Source organism: Leptosomus discolor, chromosome 14 (genome assembly GCF_034619465.1).
Source record: "Leptosomus discolor isolate bLepDis1 chromosome 14, bLepDis1.hap2, whole genome shotgun sequence".
NCBI classification, from domain to species: Eukaryota; Metazoa; Chordata; class Aves; order Leptosomiformes; family Leptosomidae; genus Leptosomus; species Leptosomus discolor.
Window position 1 is genome coordinate 13,990,577 of NC_141404.1, and position 26,229 is coordinate 14,016,805.

Below are 26,229 nucleotides of genomic sequence, written 5' to 3' on the forward strand. Positions count from 1 at the left end.
TCAACAGCACCACTCAGCTGGGTGTCATCCACAAGCTTGCTGAGGGTGTGCTCAATTCCACCATGTCACCGATGAAGATATTAAATAGTATCGGTCCCAGTAGAGACCTACCCTGTTCATCATGATCTCATCGTGATCTTTTAGGACCTACCAATTGGTTTGGTTTTATTCTCTTTTTCCTCTTGGAAGACTGTCATCTAAAAGATCTCTCTCAAGCACATGCTCAATACATGGAGCAAGGGTTACCCCACTTCAGTGACAGAGACTGGGGTATTAGAATGGTGATTTGCAGGGATTTCATCATCAGTTCCTTACAGCTGTTATTTCCACTTTTAATCTTTAGTTTGACTTCAAATATTTTTTTCTCTGGGCAGGACACTTGTATTGACATAATTGTTGTGTGTTGCTCTGTTGATGAACTGCCAGCATAACTTGACAAACAAACTTTTCCATATCTGGTACAGATTAAACACATTCAAAAAAATCCATCTGCTCTGTATGCCTGGGGGATTATCAAGGTTTTATAAACAAGCAGTAGGAGAGACTTTTGCTCCAGGTACAACTAGCATATACTTTATGTATTTTTCATTCACATTTACGCTGTATTTTTTTACATTCATATCTTCTCTACCTATTTTGTGGGGTTTTGTCGATTTCACTTAAATATTAAACTAATACTTTATGACAAAGGTAGTTAAAACTAGCAACTTAGCAATAATTTCTCAAAATGCATATGTCTATTTACTTTCACCGAAGTATTTTCACCCCATTTAAATGAACAGGACAAATAAAGGGGTAAAATAAATCCCAGATGTGAATAACAATGACAGATCATGGCTGCCTTTTCTTTTTTTCTTCAATAACTTTTTCCAAAGCTGGGTAGCTGTTTCTCAAGCCTGTGGAGAGGTGGGATTCTGAGCAATTCGTACTTACGTTCTTAGCACAGCAGCACGTTGTGGGAGTTTATTTCAGTCTCAAAACTAGAAGATACAATTCAGGCTTTGATGTTTAATTACACCAGTTTCCAAACTAATGAGGCTGCTGCAGCAGTTATGCTGTCCAGGGCTGCCCGTCACCAGGATACCTTAGGAAAGCATCAAACGGATACGTAGCAGGGATGTTTGTTTGCTGACCTTACAGTCCGAACAGCTTCCACGAACACAGTGAAAAGTGTGAAACTGCTGGCTAATACAGTTTTTTTCTAAAGAAGTTTCTGCTACAAGGCTTTGTGAAGAGAAGAAAAATTAGCAGAACTGGAAGAATTTTTTTAATTCTGTACTTATCTTCCAATAACAGGAATAGCTCCCTGCTTGAGTCCAAAACCTCAAGACGGCTCAAAACTAAGGTCAGCTTGATAAAACATGATTCTTGTTTGTTTAGCGTGGCTTGGTTTTATTTCTCTATCCTGCTTCCTGGCTATACTGTTGCTTGAGATTCTGTACTAAGAAAACTGTTTCTCTTGAACACACAGAAAGACTTGGCTTTCAGAACAACGTGGGATTTTGCTGCAGAATAGAAGGGAACACAATTACTGTCCAGGTTCTCTTACTGTAAAAAAATTTCAAGAGCCTAAGACCAAGTCTGCACTTCTAAAATCCTGGCCTACCTGAAGCCAGGATTTCACCCTTTATATACACAATATGGTGTATATGCTGTCACATGTGCATCTGCATTTTTATTTAGGATTAATTTACTCTTCCTTGTGATTTTGCTGCTTTGAAATCATTTGGCAGCTACTTAAAAAAAACGTAATTAAATGGTTTAGTAGAAAAGTAAATCTTACCAGTTTATACAAGTAAGATTTAGAAAGATTTTACAGAACATAAAAAGTCATTACCATCAACACTAGAACATGATGTCCATATTGTAACCAATATTCCTTCATTCTCTCTCTCCTTGAACCAGTATTGTTTAATGTAATGTGGCCCAATGAATATATGACTTTATAACAATACATCATGTGGTTTGTTGATGTAAATTTTTTTCAGTTATTACGTACTTTCAATGCCTGTCTTATTCCCTTTAAAAATCTAGTTGCTCAGTCAGTTATTTGATATACAAGTAGATGAGACCAGAAATCCACCAAGCAGAAGGACCAAAGACTGTTCAAAATCCAGCCCATCTGCCTGCAGCTGAAAAGCTTTTTCAGGTTTTTTGGTTTTCACTTGACCCTAAAGGAAAAAAAAAAAAAAAAAAAAAAAAGAAAAAAAAATAGCAGAAGCCAACAGCATCACCTAGCCAAAACCATGCAATCCCCCACCCAAGCCAGGAAGAGCCTGTGGAAACACCCTGGGGAAAAAAGCAAAACAAACAAATGAAAACCCGTAAGAAACCAACCAACCAACCAAAAAAGAACCCCAAACCCAAAACTGCACTAGAAACTAGATCGTGTTTCCCGCGTAAATTAGGTGTGACAGGAAGAGGACTATGACCTTTGCCAGTCAAATTGACTGAGCAGCAGTAGAGGCTGAAATAGTAAGTCAAGATAGTATAAACACCGTTATAGCTGCGCACTTACAGGTCTGGTTTCAAGATGATCAAAGAGAAATTATAAAAGCTAGGGGAAAAAAGAGCTCCCTCTGAACAAATACAAAATAAGTAAGAAAATCTTTCTTCTTTTCTAGGACAGCATCACTGATTGCAGCGAGTGTTCTGCACAGGAGGCTGTATGCAGTGAGTGCAGAAGGTCTGTACCAAAAGTTGCTGTTCTCAGTGCAAAAGCTGTTCCCCAATACAGGGCGGACACAGTACCATGTGTATTGGTAATGTTTTGGTAGGAGAAGGAAGAGAGCACCGGGATACTGAATTAGTGTTGGTACTGGTTCAGCAGCCCTTATCCTATCTAAATCGATCTCCTTCTATCCCTTCAGAAGTTTGCACCTTCCTGGACCTTGTTTACCTTTAGTGAACCACCTCACAAACCTAATCCCTACCCTTGACTGTCTGTATACAAACATGACTTTAAATACACGTCGAGTAGCTGCCAAATTCCATATAGTGTGCTGCAGCTCCAGACGGACTGTCACACTAAATGGACAGGTAGTTACTGAAAACATTGCTTCAGCCTCACCAAACACTACTGTAACTCTTCAGTTTCAGCAATTACGAAGCACTATACTGAGAAAATACTTGACTGTGCAAAAATTAAAGTTGAATTCAAGAGAAAGTGCCACTTGAACCACAGAAAATCCTCTACTGTTCTCAGAGAGAGATGCCAAAACATTAGGAAAGGAAGGGAAGGTTTTCTGAATGGCATTCCATCAGCAGCAGAGACAAGGAAAATACCTAAAGGCTGCTTTACTATTCCTGAAAGAATTTAAAGAAACCCGAAGTGAGTGGCACCATCACTATTCAACAAAGGGAAGTGCTGCAAACATCCTTTCTTCTCTAGATCAAAGGAGCATACCATTAGCAGTTAGTATTTTAACAGGGTACCAGCGCTCTCATGGGGAGAGGTGATGTCACTTTAAACACGAACCATAACAATGTTCATTATCTCTCCATTGTTACTTTTTTTAATAATCAACATAGTTATTAAACAACAAATTGGAGGCCAGTGTTACCTTCAGAAAGTTACTATGCAGAGGGAGGCTCCCAAAGTACACCAGAACTGCCAGCAGAACTGAAATCGAATTTTACCACATTTCTTTAGTTGCCTTTTTTTGCACACATTTAACACCAAGCTAGATCAAAATTTAAAAGAAATCACATCCCTACAATTAGCCCCCTCCCCAAAAGTGTGGTGGACTATTTACAATCCTTTTATTCTTCTTTATATCTTAGTTCCAATTTTTTTTCCCAAACTATGCTGTGATTTACTCTTTATGGAACCACTGGGAATGTAGTTTTTAAGAAAGTGAGTGAGATTACTCTAATTTCATTCCATGTCAATGTGTAATACAGACCAGGAACCAATAGTTGATGCCTTCTTATTAATCTCACCTACCTGGATCTTCACCATACACCTACAAGGATGATGACACACAGAGCTCACTGCAAGAATAACTACAGAAATTAAAGAAGGATCATTTTATGCCACTTGTCTGGCATGCCAAATGCAGCACCACCTATGTGAATTCCTAAGAAAAGGATGAGTAGTCAACACACATCAGATTGATCCAACTCTACTAGTGTATTTTAGCTTTCCCCTTTTAACCCTTTTTCCTGTAAGAGAGGGATGTATAATACAAGGTACTTCCAGACCAGTCTTCCAGACAAAACGTACACACATTGTTTGCAGACGCATACCAGGAGGTTTCCAGAAGGAAAAGAAAAACAGTGAAATTTTAATGAATGGCCAGAACAAGCTGCCCAGTTTTGCAAAAGCACTATGAATTACTGTGCTGCTGTCTGGTAACGCCTGACTCACGAAACAAGTGTCTCTACCTTTCTTTTTCTCCAGTGCAGTCTGGGAAGGGGTAGAGGGAGGTTGAAAGCACAGTGGCCAGCCACCACCTAAGTTCTGCTATGCTATCACCATCGTAAATTATTTCAGAAAATGCTCAAAAATAACATCTACTTCAGAAGTCACTTCCACTCTGATTCTCTTTCTCTACCCAGTTGTTTTATTTCGCCCACTCCCCCCCAACTCCTTAGCTCAAACTGATTTAAAAAAATAGCATCTGTCACTGAATCACAATTTACCCTCCTTAGCACATCAGAGGGAATGTTGTACACAAAAATTATGAGCGGATTATTCTTAGATCACTAGAGAAAGCTAATACCACCATGTGAGCTTCAAAAAATTTTCTTCAAAAAGTTTCTATAAAACCCCGTCTACACAACTAAGCAACTTATAACCTGATGAATTAACGGACAGACCAAAGACACAAAGCACGCTAAATATTGCAGGATTATCGTTGCTTAAAAATCAAACTGGACATAAATGCACTTGCTTTCGTTTTCCCTCCACCTGGTCCAACTTTAATACATTTTTGGCTGCATGTCACAGCCTATTTAATTTCCCATATAAACAACAAGATAAATGGAACCATATTGAACGCAAAACTTCCTTTTGTCTCCTTGAAAATTAGAGTACTATAAAAAATGTAAGTTGATACTAAATACAGGATGATAGTAAGATCCTGCCTTTTCCATATTTTGGACCAGAGAAGGAGCTCTGGCTGCACATAATGCATCCTGATAGTAACTGCATGTGAAGGAAGCTGTTAATCAGAGCAACAACTGGGTCACTTAAAATTTCAGCTCAAGGAAGTTAATCATACCATTTACCATTAACTTCATTGGTATTCACAGAAATATTTATAAACTCGCCTAATGTCAGAGTTTAAAACTGCTCTATGCCCACCTTAGAGAGCTCATCAAGTATTGCTGCGTAAGGACTAAAAGCATTAGCTTATGTAGCAAAACTTGTGCATGTAAATACAGTTACAGAAGTTCACTTTAAACAATTACATGGAGTTGATAATGCAAAGTAATAATTTCTTAGTTGAAGGGAAGGTTGGGTAAAGTTTGGTAAGGTTTGTGTTAGCCTGTAAGTTCAAATAATGTCCTTAGGTTATGATAAAAAACCCAAAATCCCAGGTTAAAGTCAAAAGGAATGTTCAGTGGAAGCAGCAGACAGACTTCTGAGGCTGTCGCAACACTTCTTTTTACAGCCTAATGCACCTACAGCTTCCTTCTACCTAGGGCTAGTATCCTGATTTTCCTCACAGCCTTAAATAACCTGTATCACTCACATTTCAATGTCTGTTTTTCAGACCCAAAAATAAGAAAAAAAGTGTTTTTAAATGATTTGGAGCAAGCTGTGAGTTCTGTGTCTTTACAGGTCATCTATAATGCATCAGAATGACAATTACATTAAGCTCCATACAGTGGCTCATAAAACAGCAAGTGGCAGCTGGAAAGAGTCAGAGAAGGGGACAGGGTGTATCTGTCCACGAAGAGATGGATAAATCAGGACTGGAGAACACAAGACAGAACGAGGAGGCCTAAACAGTGTCATTTTCTTTAAAGGAAACACTGACGAAGAGCAGTGTGTGGATGGAGCTGGAGAGAGTGATACCGATGAGTCAACTTTCCTTTAAAGATATGTCAGGTTTTTAGTACAACTTGATTTAAATGAAGACAGATTAGAAAGTAAAAAGAAATTACACAAATATGAAAAAAATAATATTCAAGGCAGCACACGGTAATGAATATAATTTCCAAGAGAAAGGAAAATTTAAAAAATGGCATTGATGCTTTGTAATTTATTTTTTTTTTTAAATCAGATGGAAATATACTGAAGTCAGCTTGTGTTATATATCCAAATGGAAAAAAACCACAAAACAAACACAACAGCTGTGACAGAGATAAAATTCCCATAGCTTTCTGTATGAATTTCCATTTAAATAATTCAGGCATAAACATTAATGTCTAGCTGGGAATTGTACCAGGTTGGCAAGGCAAATAAGTTACCAACCTGTGGCCACTGTCATTTTCAAAGCTTGAGCAGAAAAGGGTTAAAGATACAGACTTCCTTAATTATTAGAATTATCATTCATTGTAAATATAACGTATAATGGCCAGAGGCTCCAATATGAGTAACAGCTCATTACTCTAAATGCTTTATTCCAGAACACTGAATCTCTGCTTTGCATTTAGAATTGAAAAGCCAATGAAATAGATAAGATGTGAGAAATGTCTGAATAAATGATCACAGTAAGACTTGGATATTTCTTTTTACAGCCACACAATGTCTCATTATTTATTTGCACTATTATGCTTTAAACAAGCCCTTCTTAAAGTGCCTTCCTTTTGGAACTTCTTGAGGACTTGTAGACTAAGGAATGACTAGGGAATCAAAAAGGGAGAGTGGCAGACACATTGTCATCCTGAACTTAGCAAGGAAAGTGGGAGATAATATGTCTTTTTATTATAGTATTAGATGATCTAAGAATAATCTAGTTTTAACTCCACTTAAACACAAATGGGTACTCGTATTTTGTTGTTTTAAACCTGTTTTCTTGTTATATTTCAATTCTTTCAGTTGTAATGACACAATATTTTGTTATGAGGAGACTGCCTCACATCCAAGTATTCATGGTAGGTCACAATACCCAAAAGAAAACCTTGCAGGCCTGAAAAATCTAACTCAGCCCATTAAACATCTCTTTAACAGCACTGCTCAGTAAGAAGCCAACCTGAAAGTTACACCCCGAGAGTGTTGAAGGTGCAGAACCTGGCTGTGGGGGGCTCTTGTCAGCATGACTAAGTAGGGCCAAAGGTGCCAGCACTGAACTATGACCAAAACCTCTCCACACAGTATACTGACATTTCACTGGGACCTTTTGTCACAGCAGATGAGCTGTTGTAAACTAGGATAGATTCTGGGCACTGGTAAAGGTTTGGGCATTTGAAGACCAGGCAGGGGAAAGGAACAGCTCCACTCTGCTTGGCACTGTAAGTGTTGCTTCCGCCCTATCTGTCCTTGTGGGACTTCTTGGTGGCTAGAGTTTTTGTACTGCAGCTCTGACTCTGTGGGGTGGCGTACTGGTTTCACTGCATCCCAGCCTCAGGAACAGAGTTGACACTGCTAACTGTATTTCATGTAACAGGAACATCACAGCAGTAGTGGAAGGAGATGTACCTAATCTTAGTAGGTTAGAGACGTGGTTTTTCCATAAGTTGTCATGAGAAGTCCCATTTTGATATGACACAAAGGCATCATAAGTACTGAGCTCATTGTTAGATGTAAATGTGTAACACCGGAATAAATACAAGAAAGTATTACTGCAGCACATTTTATCCACTACTTAGAAAAATCACGCATATTTACCTGAAGAAAGAGCTAGGGGCCTCCTCCCATTATATTATAAAAAAATGTTTTTTCTTCATTCAAACAAGAAAACTTAATACAAACAATAAAACAGAATGAAAACTTTCTTCTCATGGCACTGCTACCCCTTGAAAAGACTGTCCTTCAGGTGCTATTGCAGTATTTTAACTGTGATAGCTGCTCTGTTGAGACATCACTACTGATAAAACAAAGCTTTGTCACTCCAGCCGCAGCACTATAGCAATGCAGGCACATATTTGCAACAAAAGAATCAAGGACAAGATGTGATGCATCGTTCTTGCATAACTTGTTTACCAAAAATCCCATTGCAAACACGGTGAAGACCAGCTGAAGCATCTAGATATGTTGAACAAGTTAATCTAATGAATGGCTGAACGTTTAAGAACACTCCACAATTTATTTTAAGACTAGACTACATTCTTTATACTTGCAAGTCATGTGGGCCTGCTGATGCTTGGTAAACTGCAAACATAAAAATGATGCTTTTTTTTATTTCCAGTAATAATTCTGCTTGCATAAAAACTTACTCTTCCTTCAGGCCTGCCTCTCCCTCTCTACTTGCATGTGGCATTTCAAGAAAATACCCATCATGTAGTATCAATAAATGTAGGTCTATTAAGCAATACTTGGATGACCCAAAAGTTTTCTGGTTTTTTTTTTTGTTTGTTTGTTTGGTTTTTTTGTTTGTTTGGTTTTTAATTAATGAAAACTCAACTGCCTTTCCAAAGAAATACTAGAATCAATCAGTTGAACAAGGAAATACTTATGATTAAAAAGCAACTCCACCTTGTTTACAGATTGTACACAACCAATATACATACTAAAATACTTGGACCTTTTCTGCCAGTTCCCTCACATTTGTAGCACCAATTTCTTTCTGAAAGCACACCTACTACAAAAAATTCCAAAGGATAGTGTCTTCTTGTTTGAAACAATCTGGCAGTGAAGAAACCCTGAGAAACAGTGACCTTTACCACTGCTAAATTCATCTGGTGCAGAGGAAGAGCACATAGAGTGTCAAGAGAGCTCCTGGAAAGAGATATTTACTGCCAAATATCACGAAATTATGGAAGAAAAACCAGTATCTATTGTAACCATTTTATACTGAGATATGTCCAACATTTACTGGCAAGCAACAAATAAGCTAAATATGTTCCTCTTAAAGTAATCCATCTGTCAATAGCACAAACAAGATCCTGCTTTTGTCTTAAAGAAACAGAGTATTTTGCATATCATTGCACTTACCCTTAGTTGTTCTCTTTCACAACTCATCTGTGACTTTGAACTCTACAAGAGGAAAAAAGAAAAAAAAAACAACAACAAAAAACCAACTTTGAAAGCATAGCATTCTTGCCCCAACAAAGCTGCTAGGTCTAGATATCTTACATGAATAAATACTGGAAACACAGCCATGAGTCTGAACACAATACTCTATTGTGGATCTAGACAGAATCGTTACTGCAAGAGAGTAGTATTTTTTCACTTATTTTAAATTTACAACGGTCAAAAGGAAATTAACACCAGAACCCACCACAAGTCTGAAATACAAAAGCATTTTTGAGATTTTTAAAGATCTCATTCCCAGCTAGGTTCAGGAAGGAGCTTTCTGCTCTTTCTGATCTGTCACAAGTCTGTGTTATATTTTTGAATGTCCCACTACTAAGATACCATGGTATATTCACAGCACACCTTAGAAATAAAGATAAGGAAGGTTCAAGAAGTGCTAAAACGCATTGCTATGCCAACTTCCAGTTCTGATCTGGTGCAAAAATAACTCTGAAGAAGACTTGATTCTAATGCTTATTTTCTTCCACACTGCTGTCTTTATGTTCTGCCAGGTTTATAAGAAACACTCTTAGAGAGTGAGAACTGGTTGCTGAGCAAGACCTCACTACCAAGTAACAGCAGAGGTGAGTCATCAGTTGCTGGCAGCACATTTGTGAAGTCACCACTCTGCCAAAAAGAAAGGGGCTCCTCTAGGAAGAGCTCAAGCAACTGAACAGCAGCCCTGAAACATCCAATTCCTAGTTTGCTTTCTGGCTCCCTGGTGTCTAACTCTTTCCTGCCACTAGGACTTCTGGAATAAAACTTTAAAGGCTTTGCTTGGGTGCTCAGGAAGGCACATTCAGTTGGTTTTAGTCTTGTTTTTAAAACATTTATAGAATACTTCTAGAATCATTAGCAAGTATCATTAGCATTGAAAGTGTAATCACTGCCATTTCTGTAATTAACGTACATGGTAAACACAATTCATAAAACATGAAAAAATCTGACGCAATGTTTCCGAAGGATATTTTCAAAGGCTCACTTTGCACTACTCCGCACATACAAAAAGTTAAATCATGAAACAACAGCCATTTGTAGGAGACATTTTTACTCTGTTGTGATGATGAAAAGGGGAGCTTCTCAGGCAAAGTTACTTACAAAAGAAGAAAACTGCCAGCCTGTTTTCCAACACAGAAAAACGAGTCCTAATATGTAAGTTACAAGCTAAAACTTCTATATATACGGCAGAAGTTTTACAACAATGTCCCTGTATGAAAATACAAATATAATGGCAACGAATGCTCCTCTGATACATTCCTTAAAGTTCTCTAGCAGGGAACAAAAGGTAAAGGAATGCAGCATAAGTCTATTTACAGCCTTCCCCTAAAGAGTAAAATTAAGTCCAGATCAAGTGACACTCTCTTGCAGACTAGTTATTCCATTTTTCAAAGTTCTGCCTTCACACCATTTATAAATTATTTTAAGGTTATATCAGTCTGCATTATAAGTGTACTTGCATAAGTCTCAAGAGTTACTTTTGCATCTGAATCTGCTCTAGATGCATCTATACACGTTGTTTAAAAGATATAAAATAGAGTATTTCAGTTGAAGGGACCTACAGTGATCATCTAGTCCAAGTTTGAAGTGAGTTTGGGATGGTTTTTTTTTGTTTGCTTGGGTTTTTTCCACTATAACTATTTAGGTTTTTCTGTGTAAGCCCCCACACCAGAGTTTTTAACTCCAATTTTCAGAAAAAAAGTTATTTGTAATGTGAATAGTTGTTTTTGACAACAAACAATTGTTTGAAACAAACAATTTTAAAATCATAACCATCTAAAGTTACCCACTCTGACTGTTTGTAGGATATATTCTATAAACATATCAATACTACTACTACCTTATTCAGTTTTGTCCTTAACAGTCGTAACACAAGACAGAAATCACTATGTTTCTTTCATAGATAAATGGGTGCATAAATAAATGAAGAAAGTCATTTGCCAAACTAAGAGCACATAATAAGCTCCACTTAGCAAACTGAACAACATCCAAAACGACTTGTCTTTACAATATCTCACTGGCCAGCTTCTCTGTATAAAGCTGCCAGGCTCACACTCTCTCATTTGTGTTCTAGATGTACCAGCTATTTTTCTAGAAGAAACGTTCAGCCTCTACCATTAATTCCAGTATTTCTCGGGATGCTCTTCAGGCATTAGTAAAACGAAAAAGAAAACTGAACAAACAACAGGGTGATTAATTGAAGAAAGCAAAAGGAAAAAAGGAGGCCATAACAGAACATGCAATGCATTACAGAAGGGTGGAATATTGGGATTGCCTTTTATTTATTTCAACTTAATTTCCTCAAACTTTACTTCGCAACTCTTGTCAAGTTTGCCTGTTGTCTCCAGTCAGATGCGTAGAGAGCATAACTTTTGCAATGGGTATTTTTCATAACTTGCCTGCAGAACATAGTAGAACTGTAATCTTTGTAGGCATAAAGTACTGCTAGTACTTCAGTAACAGTAGTAATAATAATTTTTAAAGCTTCACAAGAAGCTAAATATGTAATCATGTAGAAAAGATGTTCAACATAGAAATCTACAGGAGATAAGGATTATTCAAAATGCTGATTGAATTGTATTGTTACTTAAGAAACAACAAACATCAGATTTACACTGGCTTTACAGCCACAGGATATGGAATTAGATAAACCTTCCATGTCATCTGTAATGTGTTTATCCTCTGATTTTCTTACCTTTGTACTGCACAGCCATATGTGGCTCAAGGCTTAGTCTCTCTCTACACAAGGAGAGATCTGTAATCCTTCCCATTTCATCCACCATATTACGTTGGTGGGCCTGGACATGCCGATTGCATGTTTAGGTAAACTATGAAGATACTTCATTTATTTCACAGCAGCTGCAAACTATTCTGTAGTATTAGTTTAGGCTCTTTTGAGGTGATTGTGAAGAGTCTTTTGGAAAGACTTCCTGAAATTTATATTGAATATTTTATTTCCATTTAGATATATTAGAAACTATATTTGGATTGTAACTTTTAACATCACCCTTCAAAAGAACGTGTTGTCCTCTTCCCCAAGGGACGAAACTTTTGTCTCTGACTTCACATTAGCTGCACAGATTTACAGGCATTCTGCCTTCAGACAGAAAGGTGACAAAGGTGGTTAAAGAGAAGAAAATATATCTAGACAGGAACAAGTAGAAAGATCAGAATACTTCAGCCTGGAAAAGAGATGGCTAGAAGTAGGTGTTTAGAAATCATAACTTACATGGAGACGGAAAAGCCAGAATGATTGTTTCTCTCTTCCAAAAAATCAACTAGATGGCAACAAATTAAAATAACGGGTGGCCAGTTCAAACCAAACTAAGTAAAAAGACAATTCTTCACACAACGTGTAAATAAAGGTGTAGCTGCTCTGGATCAAAGAAAAACTTACAGATTGTATTAAATGCAAAGACACCACCTTTGCCACACAAAGCTCCTGGAGGGTGGAAGAAAATTCTGGAGGAACTTGCTTTGTTCCCCTTTTCCATGCATAAAAATGGTATCTTGGACTTACAGACCTCCGGTCTGACTCAGAATGGCTGGTTTCATGTATGCCAATATGGACGTGCAAGCTTCCAATAACACTGGGTATTTGGAAACCAAAGGTGGTGGTGGGAAGGGGGGAGTTTTGGAATTGAAGAAAGGCAAAATTTGTAAAAACCAACCAAACAAAGTGTATCAAATATTTGTAGAGTGGTACAGGAGTTATAATTATTGACTATTTAAGCAGATAATTAATTCTGTGTTTTAATTAATCATCTATAAGGCTACCTGCTACCATCACTTTAAACAGCAAATTGACAAATATCTAACATCCCACAGAGCAGAACAGGAAGCGTATTTAAGATTGAAAAGAAGTATTTATGAACAGTGGGAGAACACCATAGAGAGGCAAAGAGTGACTAAGATGAAGATGCACAAGTCGGGAGAGGGTAACTGTGTCTTAACATCCAACTGCTACGTGACATCTGGCAGCAAAACAAACAGAACAAAATATCCATTTATTTTAAACAAACAGCTATCATGTGCAGGTGAAAATACATTTTGACTCCATCTACCACCACATCCATGGCATTCTGTTTACTAGAAGAAATGGAGGAAGACAACAGGGGCGATATGCAGGACACAGCAACGGTGGCAAGTTCCTTTTTTCAAAGTTCAGCAAATGGTTGATTCCCACACGTATGTTTTAGTTACAATAACCAAAGCAGTTCTGGTGATGGCTTCCCTCAGAGAGTGAACTTCCATGCAGATAGCTCCCGCAGCACCCTTTACACTAGAAGCTTTCCGGAACAAAAGCAGCAGGGCCTAGTGATAAGGCATTATTAGGATGAGGTTCAAAAGAAAAAAAAAATGAAACAAACCAAACTTAGCTCAATGAAAAAGCATTGTTCATAGTTTAAACCATGAGGCCATCTGTCTCTCTGTCCCTCTGTTTATTCTTCAGTTCGACTTTAATAACATACAGCTGGGAAAGGCTCATTCGGGCACAAGCTGCTTTCTGTGCAGCTAACCAGTGCCAAATTTGCTCTCTCATTTTGTCTTTTTTGCTACCTGTGCCAGTTTAAGAGAAACATCCTGGCAGTACTAAGCACTTAAGGGAAAACATAAATAATGCATTTACAATACGTAAACCTGTACAGCTAAATGAGAAAAACTGAAAGCCATAACATAATTAATGATCAAGAGACCCTAGAAGCAAACCTTGTGCATATCCTGCAATTTTAAATACATTGCTTCTCAATCCTAAATTTACTTCCTTATGTCTCTGGATTGAACCATATGTGATGAACTACTTATTTCTCTTAGTTCAAGACTGCATGAAGAACCTGGTCAATATGCTGAGTGTCATTATGTCAAGCTCTCACATACTAGACTTTACTGGAAGAACACCTAAAATATTGATTCTCTTTAGAGGATTTCATCAAGGAAAAAATTTCAGAGAACTTGAACAATAGTTCAAGGCTACAGGTCTTTTTATAAGACAACAGGCTTGTAAGACACTCATGCTGCCAGGCTCCATTCTAAACAAAAAAGGACCCTTTGGAAGTACTGTGCAACCTGCTGGTGTCATTCTCTGGTGAGTTCGTGAACGTGAATAGAAGTTTTGCTTTCTTTAAATAACAGTGGCAGGTGTGAGTCCTGAGATCTTTTAAATGCATTTATCAGTCATCCAGTCTTTGTGAGGACAGGCAAGCCCCAGCTCTGAAGAAACTGAAACACAAATAGAAAGTAGGACCCATCTATGGATGCAATGGACAGATTGAGAGCAACAGTACAAGCTGATAAAGAATACCACAGTCCACCTGGGGAGGTTTTTTGCTGCCAAACATTTGAAGTGTCATTTTAAAGACAGGGTTTACATGATGGGGCAAAGAGAACAATATGATGGTGACAGGGTTATTTACAGAAAGACTGCTTAAAATGTAAAAGAAAAACAATTTTGTTGCAGTGTAACATTCCCAGGTATTTGTTCTGCATTCAAAACACTTTCAGGATTTAGAAGGTCATTTGAAAGAGAGCGCAGTGCCAGTGGTTGAAAGATAACCAGTGAACATCTACACTCTTTTATATTCTAGATATTTTACTGTAAACAAAGACTTGTGGCAAATGGAATTAGCCTGTGTTCTGAAAAAAAGTGTATATAAAGCCATCCTGTTTCCAGTGAGTAGTCACACCACAATGACTTATCCATGACTTTCTGTGCAGCTTAAGAAGCCTACTCCAACAGCAGTTCCAGGAAAGGCCCTCCAACATTTTTGTCTTTCTTCTTCAAAAAGGACAACGCAAATATGATCACCTGAATTGAAACAATATGACTGTTTTCATTAGGAAAGGACAGTTTACAGTCAGTACCCACATATGAACTGTGGAACACGAGTGTCAGGTGCGAAAGACTTGGCATTGATCACGGCCACAGTGCTTTTACCAGAATGCACCTTCACAATCAGTAATTGCTTATTCATATGATTGAGGTCTCATACTTCTCCTCATTCATACATGGATTAAATAGCTGAAGTAAAACCGCGGATTACTCCGTCACAGTTGCGCTACTTGTATTTCACTAGATACTCTGAGACAGCCCATACTGTTTCATATGATTTGCAAAATCCATCTATCAGTATTTTCTCTCATTACTCATCTGACTGTTATAGTCATCTTTCAAAAACTAAATGCTTGGGATTGTTCCTTGCCATATATCACAAAAATGCAGTGCTACACTCAGACATACACCATACACTGCTGCCCGGTGTACTTCATGCGGAAGCAGTCACTTCCCTTGCATCACTGTATTACATATTAGTTTTCATTATCTCATTGCCCTACAGAATTCAGAAGAAATGATGCTTCAAGTTATTTAATATGTGGAGGCAGTATGAGCTTGTACATAAATGTATAAATAATGTTGTGTATTAATTTAAAATGCCTTCTCAGTACCTCACATGAAAACCCAAACCACAAATGAAGAAACAATGTCCATCCCAAGAGCTCACAGTGACACAAAGTAGAGCCTGAGGTGCTCAAACACAGAAGACTTATTAAAAATATCAGTAACTGCATAAACATACAGGATCATTGAAATGGCAGCGGGGTTTTCAGAGCCTTTGGTAGTGTCTTACAGCATCATGAGGAGGCTCTCAAACACAAAATCAATAATAGGTCTTCCTCAAGAAGTAATTGGGACCATCCTCTTCTCTTCTATGAGCTGCTTACATTTTCTTCTACACATGGCTCCAGAAAGCCCCCAAACGTTGAACAGAGTCTAATAAGATGACACAGTGCTGAAAACCTACAGACTACTTGTGTACATTGTGTTACTAACACAAAGGGGTACAGAGTGTGTGTGCTCATGCATATGCAAATTTTTCCAACTCTGGATTTCTCTTGGCTAGGTATGTGTGTTCGCGTGCACGGAATTTTAATTTCAGGGGGTTTTATTACAACCATCAGTTACTGTGCTACAGCAGTAGCTAGAGGGACTGATTTATTCTCAGCTGCCCTTGGCTTGGTACTGTACATCAACTAGCGCTGCTGTCATAAATGTATTTGGGTGAAGAACTGTCTACAATTCTGTACGTAATACTAAGTGGAGTTAAGGTTTCAAGTGTCACATACAAGTGGGTTTATTTCTACTGGAAGAAACAGGCAATTATTATGGCCCATTGAGCTCAGATTAAGCATTTCCATCAAAAAAAGAAAAAGAGCCTAGTGCTACAATCCTTGTAAAGCTGTAAATGCAAATGGGAACCATCTCATCTTCCATAAAAAAATAATCTATGGTTTTATAGGCATTTCTCCCTCTCCTTTTCTTCTTACTCTAAAATTAGCAAAATATTCCAAACAGGAGAATTTTATTGAGACAAAATGTAGAAAATCTCCAAAAGTAAAACAGAAACACTGCAAAAACCCCGATACGTAAAACCAGTTTGTAGGCAATTATTTCCTTGAGTAAAATGGCTCCTTTAATCAATTGAAAAACCCGAGTCCAATTTTCACCTTTTCTTGATTTTAGGTTAAGATGCCTTTTTTTCAGCAAGGTTATCTATACTGCTTGACCAACACTGTTATCTGGAAAACACAGGGGTTTGGAGTTTGGTGATTTTTTTGGTTTTGTTTTTGTTTTTTAAATAGCCTTCATTATATGCCCAAAGCATGCTGGAGCTCACAGACACCTCCGTCCCTGAATTTGCCTTTGACTCCCTGGGTGTACTCAAGGAAAGCTGTGGTGCTGCAGCACAGCCTGGAAGCTCTTCATTTTCTGAAGCCCTTTAAGTAAAAGACCTTCAGGGTGGCCTAACACCAGCCAGCACCAGAGCTCTTCCCGGGCTGCTACCACCTTGTGTCCTATTACATAAGTAGTTCCCTGATTTTTTGTAAAAAGTTTAGGAACCGCAGTTCTCTGTTATGGCCTCATGAAAAGTACCATGAAGACACACACTGTTCTATGTTTATTTTGCATCTGCCTTGTGTGACTAACCCTTGAATGGTAAGGCACTGGTGCATTTTTATTGGAAACTACTTTGCAGCAGACTCTAATATAAACTAGGAAAAAGGTCTCTGAAAAAATATTTTTCCAAGTACCATTCTAGAAAAACATGTGTGTGGTAAAGCTTCAAAATTAAATTCGTATATATGTCCTTCATGTATGACATTCCACATGGAACATTCCCACGAGAAACTTTATCTATACTTAGTATTCAAATACTAACTCCCTTTATACAGAAAAGACTAGCTACAGTGCATTTCATGTAATCTCCCTGCATATCTCTAAGTATTATAAGGAATAATCAGAAGGCAAAGGCACTGTACCAAAAAGAATAAATGGACACTATGAAAAATGTAATTAAAAATACTGTGATGTTAAAGCAACAACCAGTACAGAATTAAAAGTCTGTTATCTTAGAATGCAAACACTACCAGACCAACCTGGTGTATTACACCAGTTACTGCAGCATAAGTCATTTTTGTTTCATAAGCATATCGTTATTACAAGATTTTACGAGAGTAAAATCCTGTAACTTTTGGAAAATGGATCTTAAGTCTCTTTGCTTAAAGTCTCTATCCAGAAAAAAAATTAGTGCAGATAATGGCATGAATACTAATGAAGTGATAAAGTCTGAAGGTAGTGTAAATATAAAATGAAGAAATCAGACATAGCAATTAATATCTGAGTATCAGGTACTGCTACCAGCTTTCGAAATGAATTCTAAGGGTCTGCATTACATAAAGATAAAGAAGGCAAAAAAATCTGGTATGCTGTAGATTTTTTGAGGTAAAGGTAATCGATAGAGACAATGACTAAAAACTATAGGCCAAGAACTCAGAATAAAATTAAGACAGGGGTTAAGTAAAAACTCCATTTTACATATATATAGTTTCTTATATTTTGAACAGAAAATTAATACGAGTCTGTTAAGGTGCCAGTTACACTCATTGCAGATAACAACTCAGAAAGACACTTCAAGGAAGAGGAGATAATACAAGACTGACGATAAGGACATCACTGGAGACAGGCATGGATTTTCAGACAATTACCAAAGCCAGTTATGTTACAAATTGCTGCTATAGACCCTGCCTGTGTGTTATCAGTAAACATCTGGAAGGCGACTTGCTGTGCTTGTGTGCTGATAAGAATAAGTCAAGTTCATTCAGTCACCGATGCTTGACAAATTACCAAAAACCCCAAAACACAGCTTTTATCTGTCAGATCCACATTACCGGCTGAAGAGGCCATTATAGAAGGAACTGGTCTGAGAAACAAGATATTGCCAGGTCAGCAAGAAGCCAATGAACTGACAGATATCCAAACTTTGAGTTGTCCCCTTCACCACAGTTGCTCTTTCTCCAATTAAAAATTACTCTAAAGAGTGTTATGAAGTGAGAGCATCTGTGTACATACATATTTATATACAAGTTTGATTATATGAAATGATCCAAAACATACTAAAATGTCATTTTGCAGTATTAACCTAATAAATCAACCACCAGTAAATTTATCTGGAAAACTTGTTTTATTCACCTGCAGATAAAATAGGAAATCCTTAGAATTTTTAACATTAACAACAATTTAAATTCTACAATTGTTTTTAACTGAGAGATAATTAAACTGTAGTTTAATATAGTTGGTTGGTCAAGCTATTCCCATCCCCCCCCCCCTTTTTTTTTTTTTTTTTTATAAATTAGGTTTTGTTTCTTAAATGGGCAAGAACTTCTGGCACAAGCAGGATTCGTGTGCAAATTTTACACCTTGTTACTAAGAAACGATCTACACCTATACAATTAAATGTACTTCATACAGATATTCTGGTCAGTAAAATTTGATTTAAAAAAAAAAAAAAAAGGTGAGCATGACGTAAATTCTTTAAAAATGATAGTCTGTTTTCATGTATCGTTCTACCTAAAGCTTGAAATTTTGAAATTTTGGTGGATAACTTCATTATTTATAAAATGTACAGGTGTTACTTATCTTTAGTTCTTGTGAGAGCATTGCAAGGACATAAAAGTAAGATGCAAATTACTCATTAGAATCCACACATAGTTTCAACAGGAAGTAGGCATCTAAATGGCAGTAATGCCTTTTAAATTATCCCTTTCTGTTTTGCACAGGACATGCAATGGTAAGTTCTCTGCCTGCTTACACACACAAATCACAACACAAGCCTTGTACCCTTTGTCGTACTTACCAGGTTTTTTTAACAATAAACATTTGAGCAAAGCAGAGGTTGCCCTTACTGCACTAATTTATCAAACTGAGCACCCCTCGGGTGATATTTTTTTCCTAAAGCATTGCAAGGCATGGAAAAATCATGCTTTCATGAAATTTAGAGAGAGAACCTCACACTCTGTGTGATACCCAGTAAATACACCCAAAACCAGAAGTGTGTTGTCTTTGGTGTTGAGTGAATGAATGAGTCCCAGAGAAAAAATGTGTACATCCCCACTAGGCTGGGCTTACGTCAATGGCGTGAGCTCGACCTGTGCTCCGCAGTGGGTTTCACACCTCTCCCTTATGCAGTTCACCAGAGCATTTCTGTAAGTGCAAGAAGCTCGAGTCAGGAGCAACTGCGGGCAGATTCTTAATGAGCTGTAAGACCATACATGCCATAAGGAACTCTTTAGGTATTTTTTTACAACTCTGATAATATTACTCAGTGAAACTGTAGGTTGTACAAGCAGGCAGAACGTTTGTCTCTCAGAGCTGCAAGACGATCACTTCAAAGCTGTTGATACTAGTACAGCATGTAAAAATCCTTTTATTGTTTCTGATTTGTACTGTGAATCTTACATACCAAAGGCAGGACTTTGCTCTTGCTTACAGCAACAGAATTGCAGAGGAAGCCTACTGAATCAAGTAATTTTAGATTTAGAGATTTAAAGAAGGATAAAAGTCTTCTAGCAACCATCTGACCAAAACCTCCAGTCCCTTACACTTACTAAAACGATCACAGAGTGACTGTGGTTCAGAGTATTCCAGAGATGTGGCAAGTCAGTGCAAACGCTTCTCCTGCTGGTACCTAAGACTCAGTATGTAATCACTTGCAACAGTTTTCAAGTCGTCATGATGTCAGTAAGAAATCACAGATTTCAGTTTGGACTAGATAACCTTTAAAGGTCCTTTCCACCCCAAACTATTCTACAATTCTAAATAGTAACAGAAGCAAAATCAGTAATGGTTTTTACTGCCTATTGGCTGCATTATTAAAATGAGTTATCAATTAACAGTTGATGGTCTTTTAATATTAATTTAAAAGAAAAAGACACCAAGATGCAGTGCCAAACACAGCAGTATTGAGAACAAAATACGCCAGTAAATGAGAACAAAGTGAGCAGGAATTACCTCGTAATAACATTAGCTGTATTTAGCCTCAGATGATGCCACTAACGGGAGAGAGATTCAAATCACTGTTTGCCAGATTTCTTCTCAATGGGATAGTACATGTGTCTGCACACTGCTCCAAATTCTGCATTTTCCTAGGAGCCCTAAACTTCCACCTCTGAGACCTGCCCAGCAACTCGTGATCGCTGCCTACCTGCTCCTCTGGAACAATGGCAGCCTGGCGAAGCCTTGCCCATCACCCTGTGCCATGACCCCTCTGTGGCCGCTCTCTCACCCCGCTGGGGGAGTGTGCGGTGAACGTAGCAAGGCAATCACAGCACTTCAGAGGAGCCCTGCAGCTGCAGTACGTGTTGGGCTCAGCCACCACCCATGAACCCAGGACCCCAGCTGGCAGGGGAGGAGAGCAGTGCTTCAGGAGCTCCCCCTCCCACCAGCCCGGACCGTGCGGCTTGGTCATTAGAAACACGGATGCTGTTGTTCTAACACAGGAATGTGGCAGACATTTAGCCATCTTCAGCTGTGGGGCATGTCTGTTACTGGTGAGAAGTGTCCCATGTCAGGAACTCTGCAGAGGTATGATTTGCAAATTCTGTGTTTACATTCACACACAGCTAAAGTAACTGAATACCCTTGCTCAACCTGGGAACTGTCCTTTGAAGGAATTGTTTTCTGAATAGAAAATTCTTTTCCTTCCTAGGGAGATATACCTTTTAGGCCCTGGAACTGTTTAATTACTTCCTAATTTGTCCATGGCTGGCAAGTGAAAGAAGTGAGGGACAAAGCCAAAGTTTCTTCGAGTCTGTGCAGCATTAGCATCCTGAGGAGAACGTATTTTATTCTGCACGATACTCAAATCCAGTAACTACACAGGGAAAGGAAGGGCAGGCATACTACCTTAATCTCCTCTCCTAAACAGCTTAACTAACTATAGAAGATGCAGCACCTCACATTCAATAACTACTCAGTGCTTCTACTTGTTCTAAGAGGGCATTACAAAGACTGTCAATAAACTTTAATTAGCAATATATTTTTAGTGGCAGTGCTTCAGCTTGCTGCAATGAAACACTTCTCTCAAGAATTTCTAAAGCTTTCCTAAAGAAACCTTGACGCTTGATAATGAAAGACATTTAGAGATTGTCATATAAGAGCGTCCATTAGGGCAGTATATTCCTCTCACTTAGAAGTGGTGAGGTTACCTTGAACAAGTAAGTCTCATTTAAAATGGTCTTTGCTTTTCTGTTAAAAAAACGAACAATCATTGGCAAAAATCAGGTGCGGCTGACAAAGACAAACATTGCCTTCCATCTTTTAACAAGAGCACAGCAACGGCCTTACTGTCCTAAAGACAGAAAAGTAGAAGGGAGCATTTAAACTTCTGTATGTGCGTGCATGTGCATGCGCACCCAGGCTCATTTTGCAAACTAAATGTCATGTTCTTCAATGACCTCCGTGATAACAAGCTTGAAATTGTAGCTTCAAAATCCTGTTGTGTCTATACCTTTCGAGATAATTTTAATGATGCATTGCATACAATCCTTAGGCATGGAAGTGCTGCTCCCGGCACCTCTAAAAAAAATTGTGATGAGCTACTCTGAGGTGAAGTAAACTGTGACCTGAAAACCTGTCAGTTTAGGAGATAGACATCTTTTACTATAGATACATGAAAGATCTAAATATCATCTCTTTTTACAATAAAAATAATCTCTTTTCTTCTTCATATAGCTATACAGATCTTCACTTTTCTGCCATATCTGAACCCAGACTGAAAGTCATCAAGGATGAAGAGTTCCATCTACAAGTTTTCTTGTATCTGTCTATCTGTAGCTCTCTATACAAGGGAGATAGAAGCAGAGAGAGAGGAGCATCTCTCCTGCCTATATATATATACATACATGTTTTCATTGCAGCACAGTATAAATCAAATTACTATATTAATAATTAATTTCAACATCACTTAATAATACAAAGGATTAATATAATAATTCGCATGCACAATTCAGAAGTTGCATTTTATCCTCCTCTGTATGCAAGTAATGCTCACAGTGTGGAGGTACAGCCTGTGTATTCAATACAGTATAGTCGTAGCCTCAAGCAAGCTGTCATTTAACCCACTGGTTTTCATTTACTTTGTTTCCAATGTTTGTAAATTTGTTGCTTTTACACCTGAACAGATTTTGTAGAACTTAACTACATTTCGCAATGAGATAAATACGCAAAATCACTCAGTCATTTGGGCCTGCAGACTATTTCTTTCCCCCCCTCCCCCTTTTACTTCCAGAAATGCTTTTTGCACATACTGTCAAGAAGTAAAGTAAAACCAAAGCCCTGAGGAAAGTTCCATGACTGCAAGAGGGTGCATATTACCAAAGGTGGTGTGTTAAGTCATTTGAACCAAAACCCATTCCCTCCTTAGCCAGTCTGCTCTGATACTAACCAACTACTTTCCCTCACACAGGAATAAACAAAGTATCACACAAAAATAATTTGGAGTTCCTCAAAGCTCTGATGTACATGGCCCTTGTGGGGAAATGAGAATGGGAGAATCTAAAAGAGCAGGAATAGTGCTGTGATGTTCTGTGTGGCTAAACCAGATTAATCACCATCTAGTCCAGTGGACCCAAGATCCGAACAAACTCATTATTTTTAAGCTAGGCAGTCTTCAGGTTTAGCAAATTTTCAAGCGTGGGATTAGTTTATGAGATAAATTGATTTTTAGTGTTATGATGTAAAAGCTATTCTAGTCTGCTAACTACCTGAAACACCGAGATCAATTCTGAGAGTAAAACATCAATTACCTCACTTACTGAGACAGGATAACCAGCAATTAAAAGGGTAGGGAATGCTTCTCTGCATGAGGATACTTGTCTAGTTTTTCAGTATATTATAGCAATCGTTTTGATTTCTCATGGTGTCTAGAGACTTGAACTCAGGCCTTTTACACCTCTGTTACGCACACTCTAAGACAGGGCCGTCTCCTAGTACTTAGATAAAAATTCCTAATGTGCTTCAAACAGGCATATGGCATTAAAAATAATAATCAATTTCCACTGCAAAAAGATACTTTTGCTTAAAGAATTCTTACCTGGGCTCAATTACACTGCAATGCTGATCATGGACAAACAAGTCTAAACTATGGCATTTCTAGTATCCACCATCCATCATTACATAACGTAAGTCTTGCAGGAACTGAGCATATCAAGTTAAAATACAGCCTTTGCCTTGCATCTGCTGTATGGCACGAAGGTCTCTGAATTTCCAAAGTTTAGGAAGACCTTGAGATAGTCCGGAAAGCCTGGAAACAACTAGCAAGTGGAGAACACAGAAGGGAAGCAGCGTGCTGGTTCCTAACACCAACTACAGACAAAACTGAAAACACGTGACACACAACAAGAGCTTCGGTCAAAACCCACAAAGACACCAAAAGTCTTATTTAAGTGACCAAACAGGCAACTAAAAAGGTAGTGTTGCGTACCTGGAGCTGGTTACACACAGGGCGCTAAAGACGTTTGTTCATTAGATTTGCCAGATCAACAACAATGGAAAGTTCTGCAGAGAGCGCTCAACTTAATCATGCCCTGCTGGCTCTCTGTGAGCTCATTCCCCTCTCCTGCAGGTACTGAGACATGATGTGGTGGGTTTTTAGGGAGCTGAGCCTTCCACGTAGCCCAGGCACCTGACTAAGGCTTCCAGAACCTGCAGCTGGCGAGCACCATTAGAGCTGGAGACCCCAAGTCACAGAGATACTCTGGCTCTAGAGCAACCACAGGGTAAAGTGCTCTGTTTTTTGAAGTGTTATTAAAAATACCACTTCCTCTCTAAAGAAAGACAAAACCTGTTTTGAAACATCAGAATTTTCCATAAAACTGATTATTTTCTTTTTTATTTTATCTTTTTTTTCCCCCCTTTTCTTTCTTTCCCCTTTTCCTCAGTCTCAGCTCTCACTGTACCTCTGTCTGGTTCTTGACGAAGATAAAGCCCTCTTGTAAAAAAGTGGAACCCTCCTTTTAGAACCCAACCTTCACAACTGTGTGCAAGTATGACGGGTTACAGATGCAGAGTGGCACGAGAAGCACACTTCTTGCTCAGTGTATGCTCTGCATTCTAGTAAGGTTCAATAATTTGTTAAAATGACTACAGAGCATACTTTAGTAAACAAAGCCAAACTTAAGAACACATCACGGAGATGTCTTGGTTTTTTCCAAAGCCTTTCATTCAATTCCCAAAACACTGTAATTCATAGGGGTACACTTAGCAGCCTGGAGACTCGTGACTAAGACTGCAAAGAAGGAAGAAAACCACCAACCAACCACCTTCCATCTGCCGAAGTTGGATATATATCAATAATGAGAATTCTTTTTACCTGAAAGGAATAACAAATACCTTGATCTCATGAAAACAACAACTTTCAGTCATGTATTAAACCAATTTATTAATTTCCTGCATATTTTAATAGTCATTCTCAGTTCTGTTTGATTCCTAGAGCTTAATCTACTGAGTAAGCAGTATTCTACCATATTTTATAGTGTGCATGTGTATGTGGTTTGCATTCTAAGATTTGGGCCAACATTGATTTTATTTCCTCTTAGTATTTTATAGTTATTAGACTGCAATAAATTTTTAAGTCAAGTCTGGATTTAAATATGCAAGCCAGGATGGAAAGGTACTGAATCTATACTATGCCATAAATTTAGTTTATTTGTGATTTCTAACTTTTTTCCCTGTTATAGTTAGTGAGGAGATAACTGTTTGCTTAGTTTATGTACCAACTCCTCTGAAAAACCAAGGGAGATACTGCAGCACTGCAAAGAGACACGCACTACTGGTTTAGTCTCGCCTTCCACCTTACCAGCTGTTTTCTTTTCTATTTAGAGAGAACAGTGTTGCCACCATCTGTCTTTAGGAAAGAGAAAGAAAAAAAAAAAAGAAATTTTTCTCAAAGTAAGTCCAAAGCATAAACAAAATGGGAGTGGAAATTGAAGTCCATAAGCATTATAATGGAAAATGGATTGAGTGAAACATGAAATAAACCAAAGAATGAGTTCTCCTGCATTTTAAATAGCTTTGCTATCATTATCTAAAGAGCCATCTCCACGAGAAGTTAAGAGACAAATCTGGCATTTCATCGGGGGTCACAGAGAGTGGGGAAGGAGGATGAGAGTCACTTTTGTTTCTATTTGATAGTTCTGAACCGATTATATAAGAAATATCTCTATAATCTCTTCTTTCTGAGAAGAAAATAAGTTCACCATTTATCTGTGTATTAAAAAAAAATTCTTAAAAATTTCATACATTCTTGTTGTACATGTCATGTTCCAGCTTCAGAAATGTGGAATGCCTGAGGCCCAGAGAACTAGAAAAGAACTATTCTTTATTACTAAATGTTATAAAGTCTGCCTCTGATGTCTGGAATTATTTTCTAAAAATAAAAAAGAATACTGCAGTCCATCTTCACTGCAGTTTACTCCTTGTAGTGCCCAATAACCAAGTTTCAAAAACTATTTTTCTCCTTTGTTTAGTAGCGATGAACACATTAATAGTGCTTTGCCAGACACGCCAGAAATTCCCCTTCCTACATAGCTTTGGTAGTCAGCTCTTACCAAGCTAGACAACCTCAACTTTGATCAGGATAACACAGATTAAATCTTCCTGAAAGCAGTTAATGTTTTCCTGAACGAACTGTTAGCATCCTGTCACTTCTGACAAGAACTAAACTGATTTGATGTGGAACAGAAAACACTGCATTCGAGTGGAGCTGGCGTGA

General features: G+C 38.1%; 1 protein-coding gene across 1 annotated transcript in view; it reads right to left on the reverse strand.

Annotated features, from left to right (window-relative positions):
* Nucleotides 1-26,229, reverse strand: part of RBFOX1 (RNA binding fox-1 homolog 1) — a 1,303,251-nt gene that overhangs the window by 389,207 nt on the left and 887,815 nt on the right. Inside the window, exon 7 of the mRNA XM_086472917.1 lies at nucleotides 9,047-9,088. Coding sequence (XP_086329043.1) covers nucleotides 9,047-9,088 — 42 coding nt within the window. The remainder of the gene's footprint in view (nucleotides 1-9,046; nucleotides 9,089-26,229) is intronic.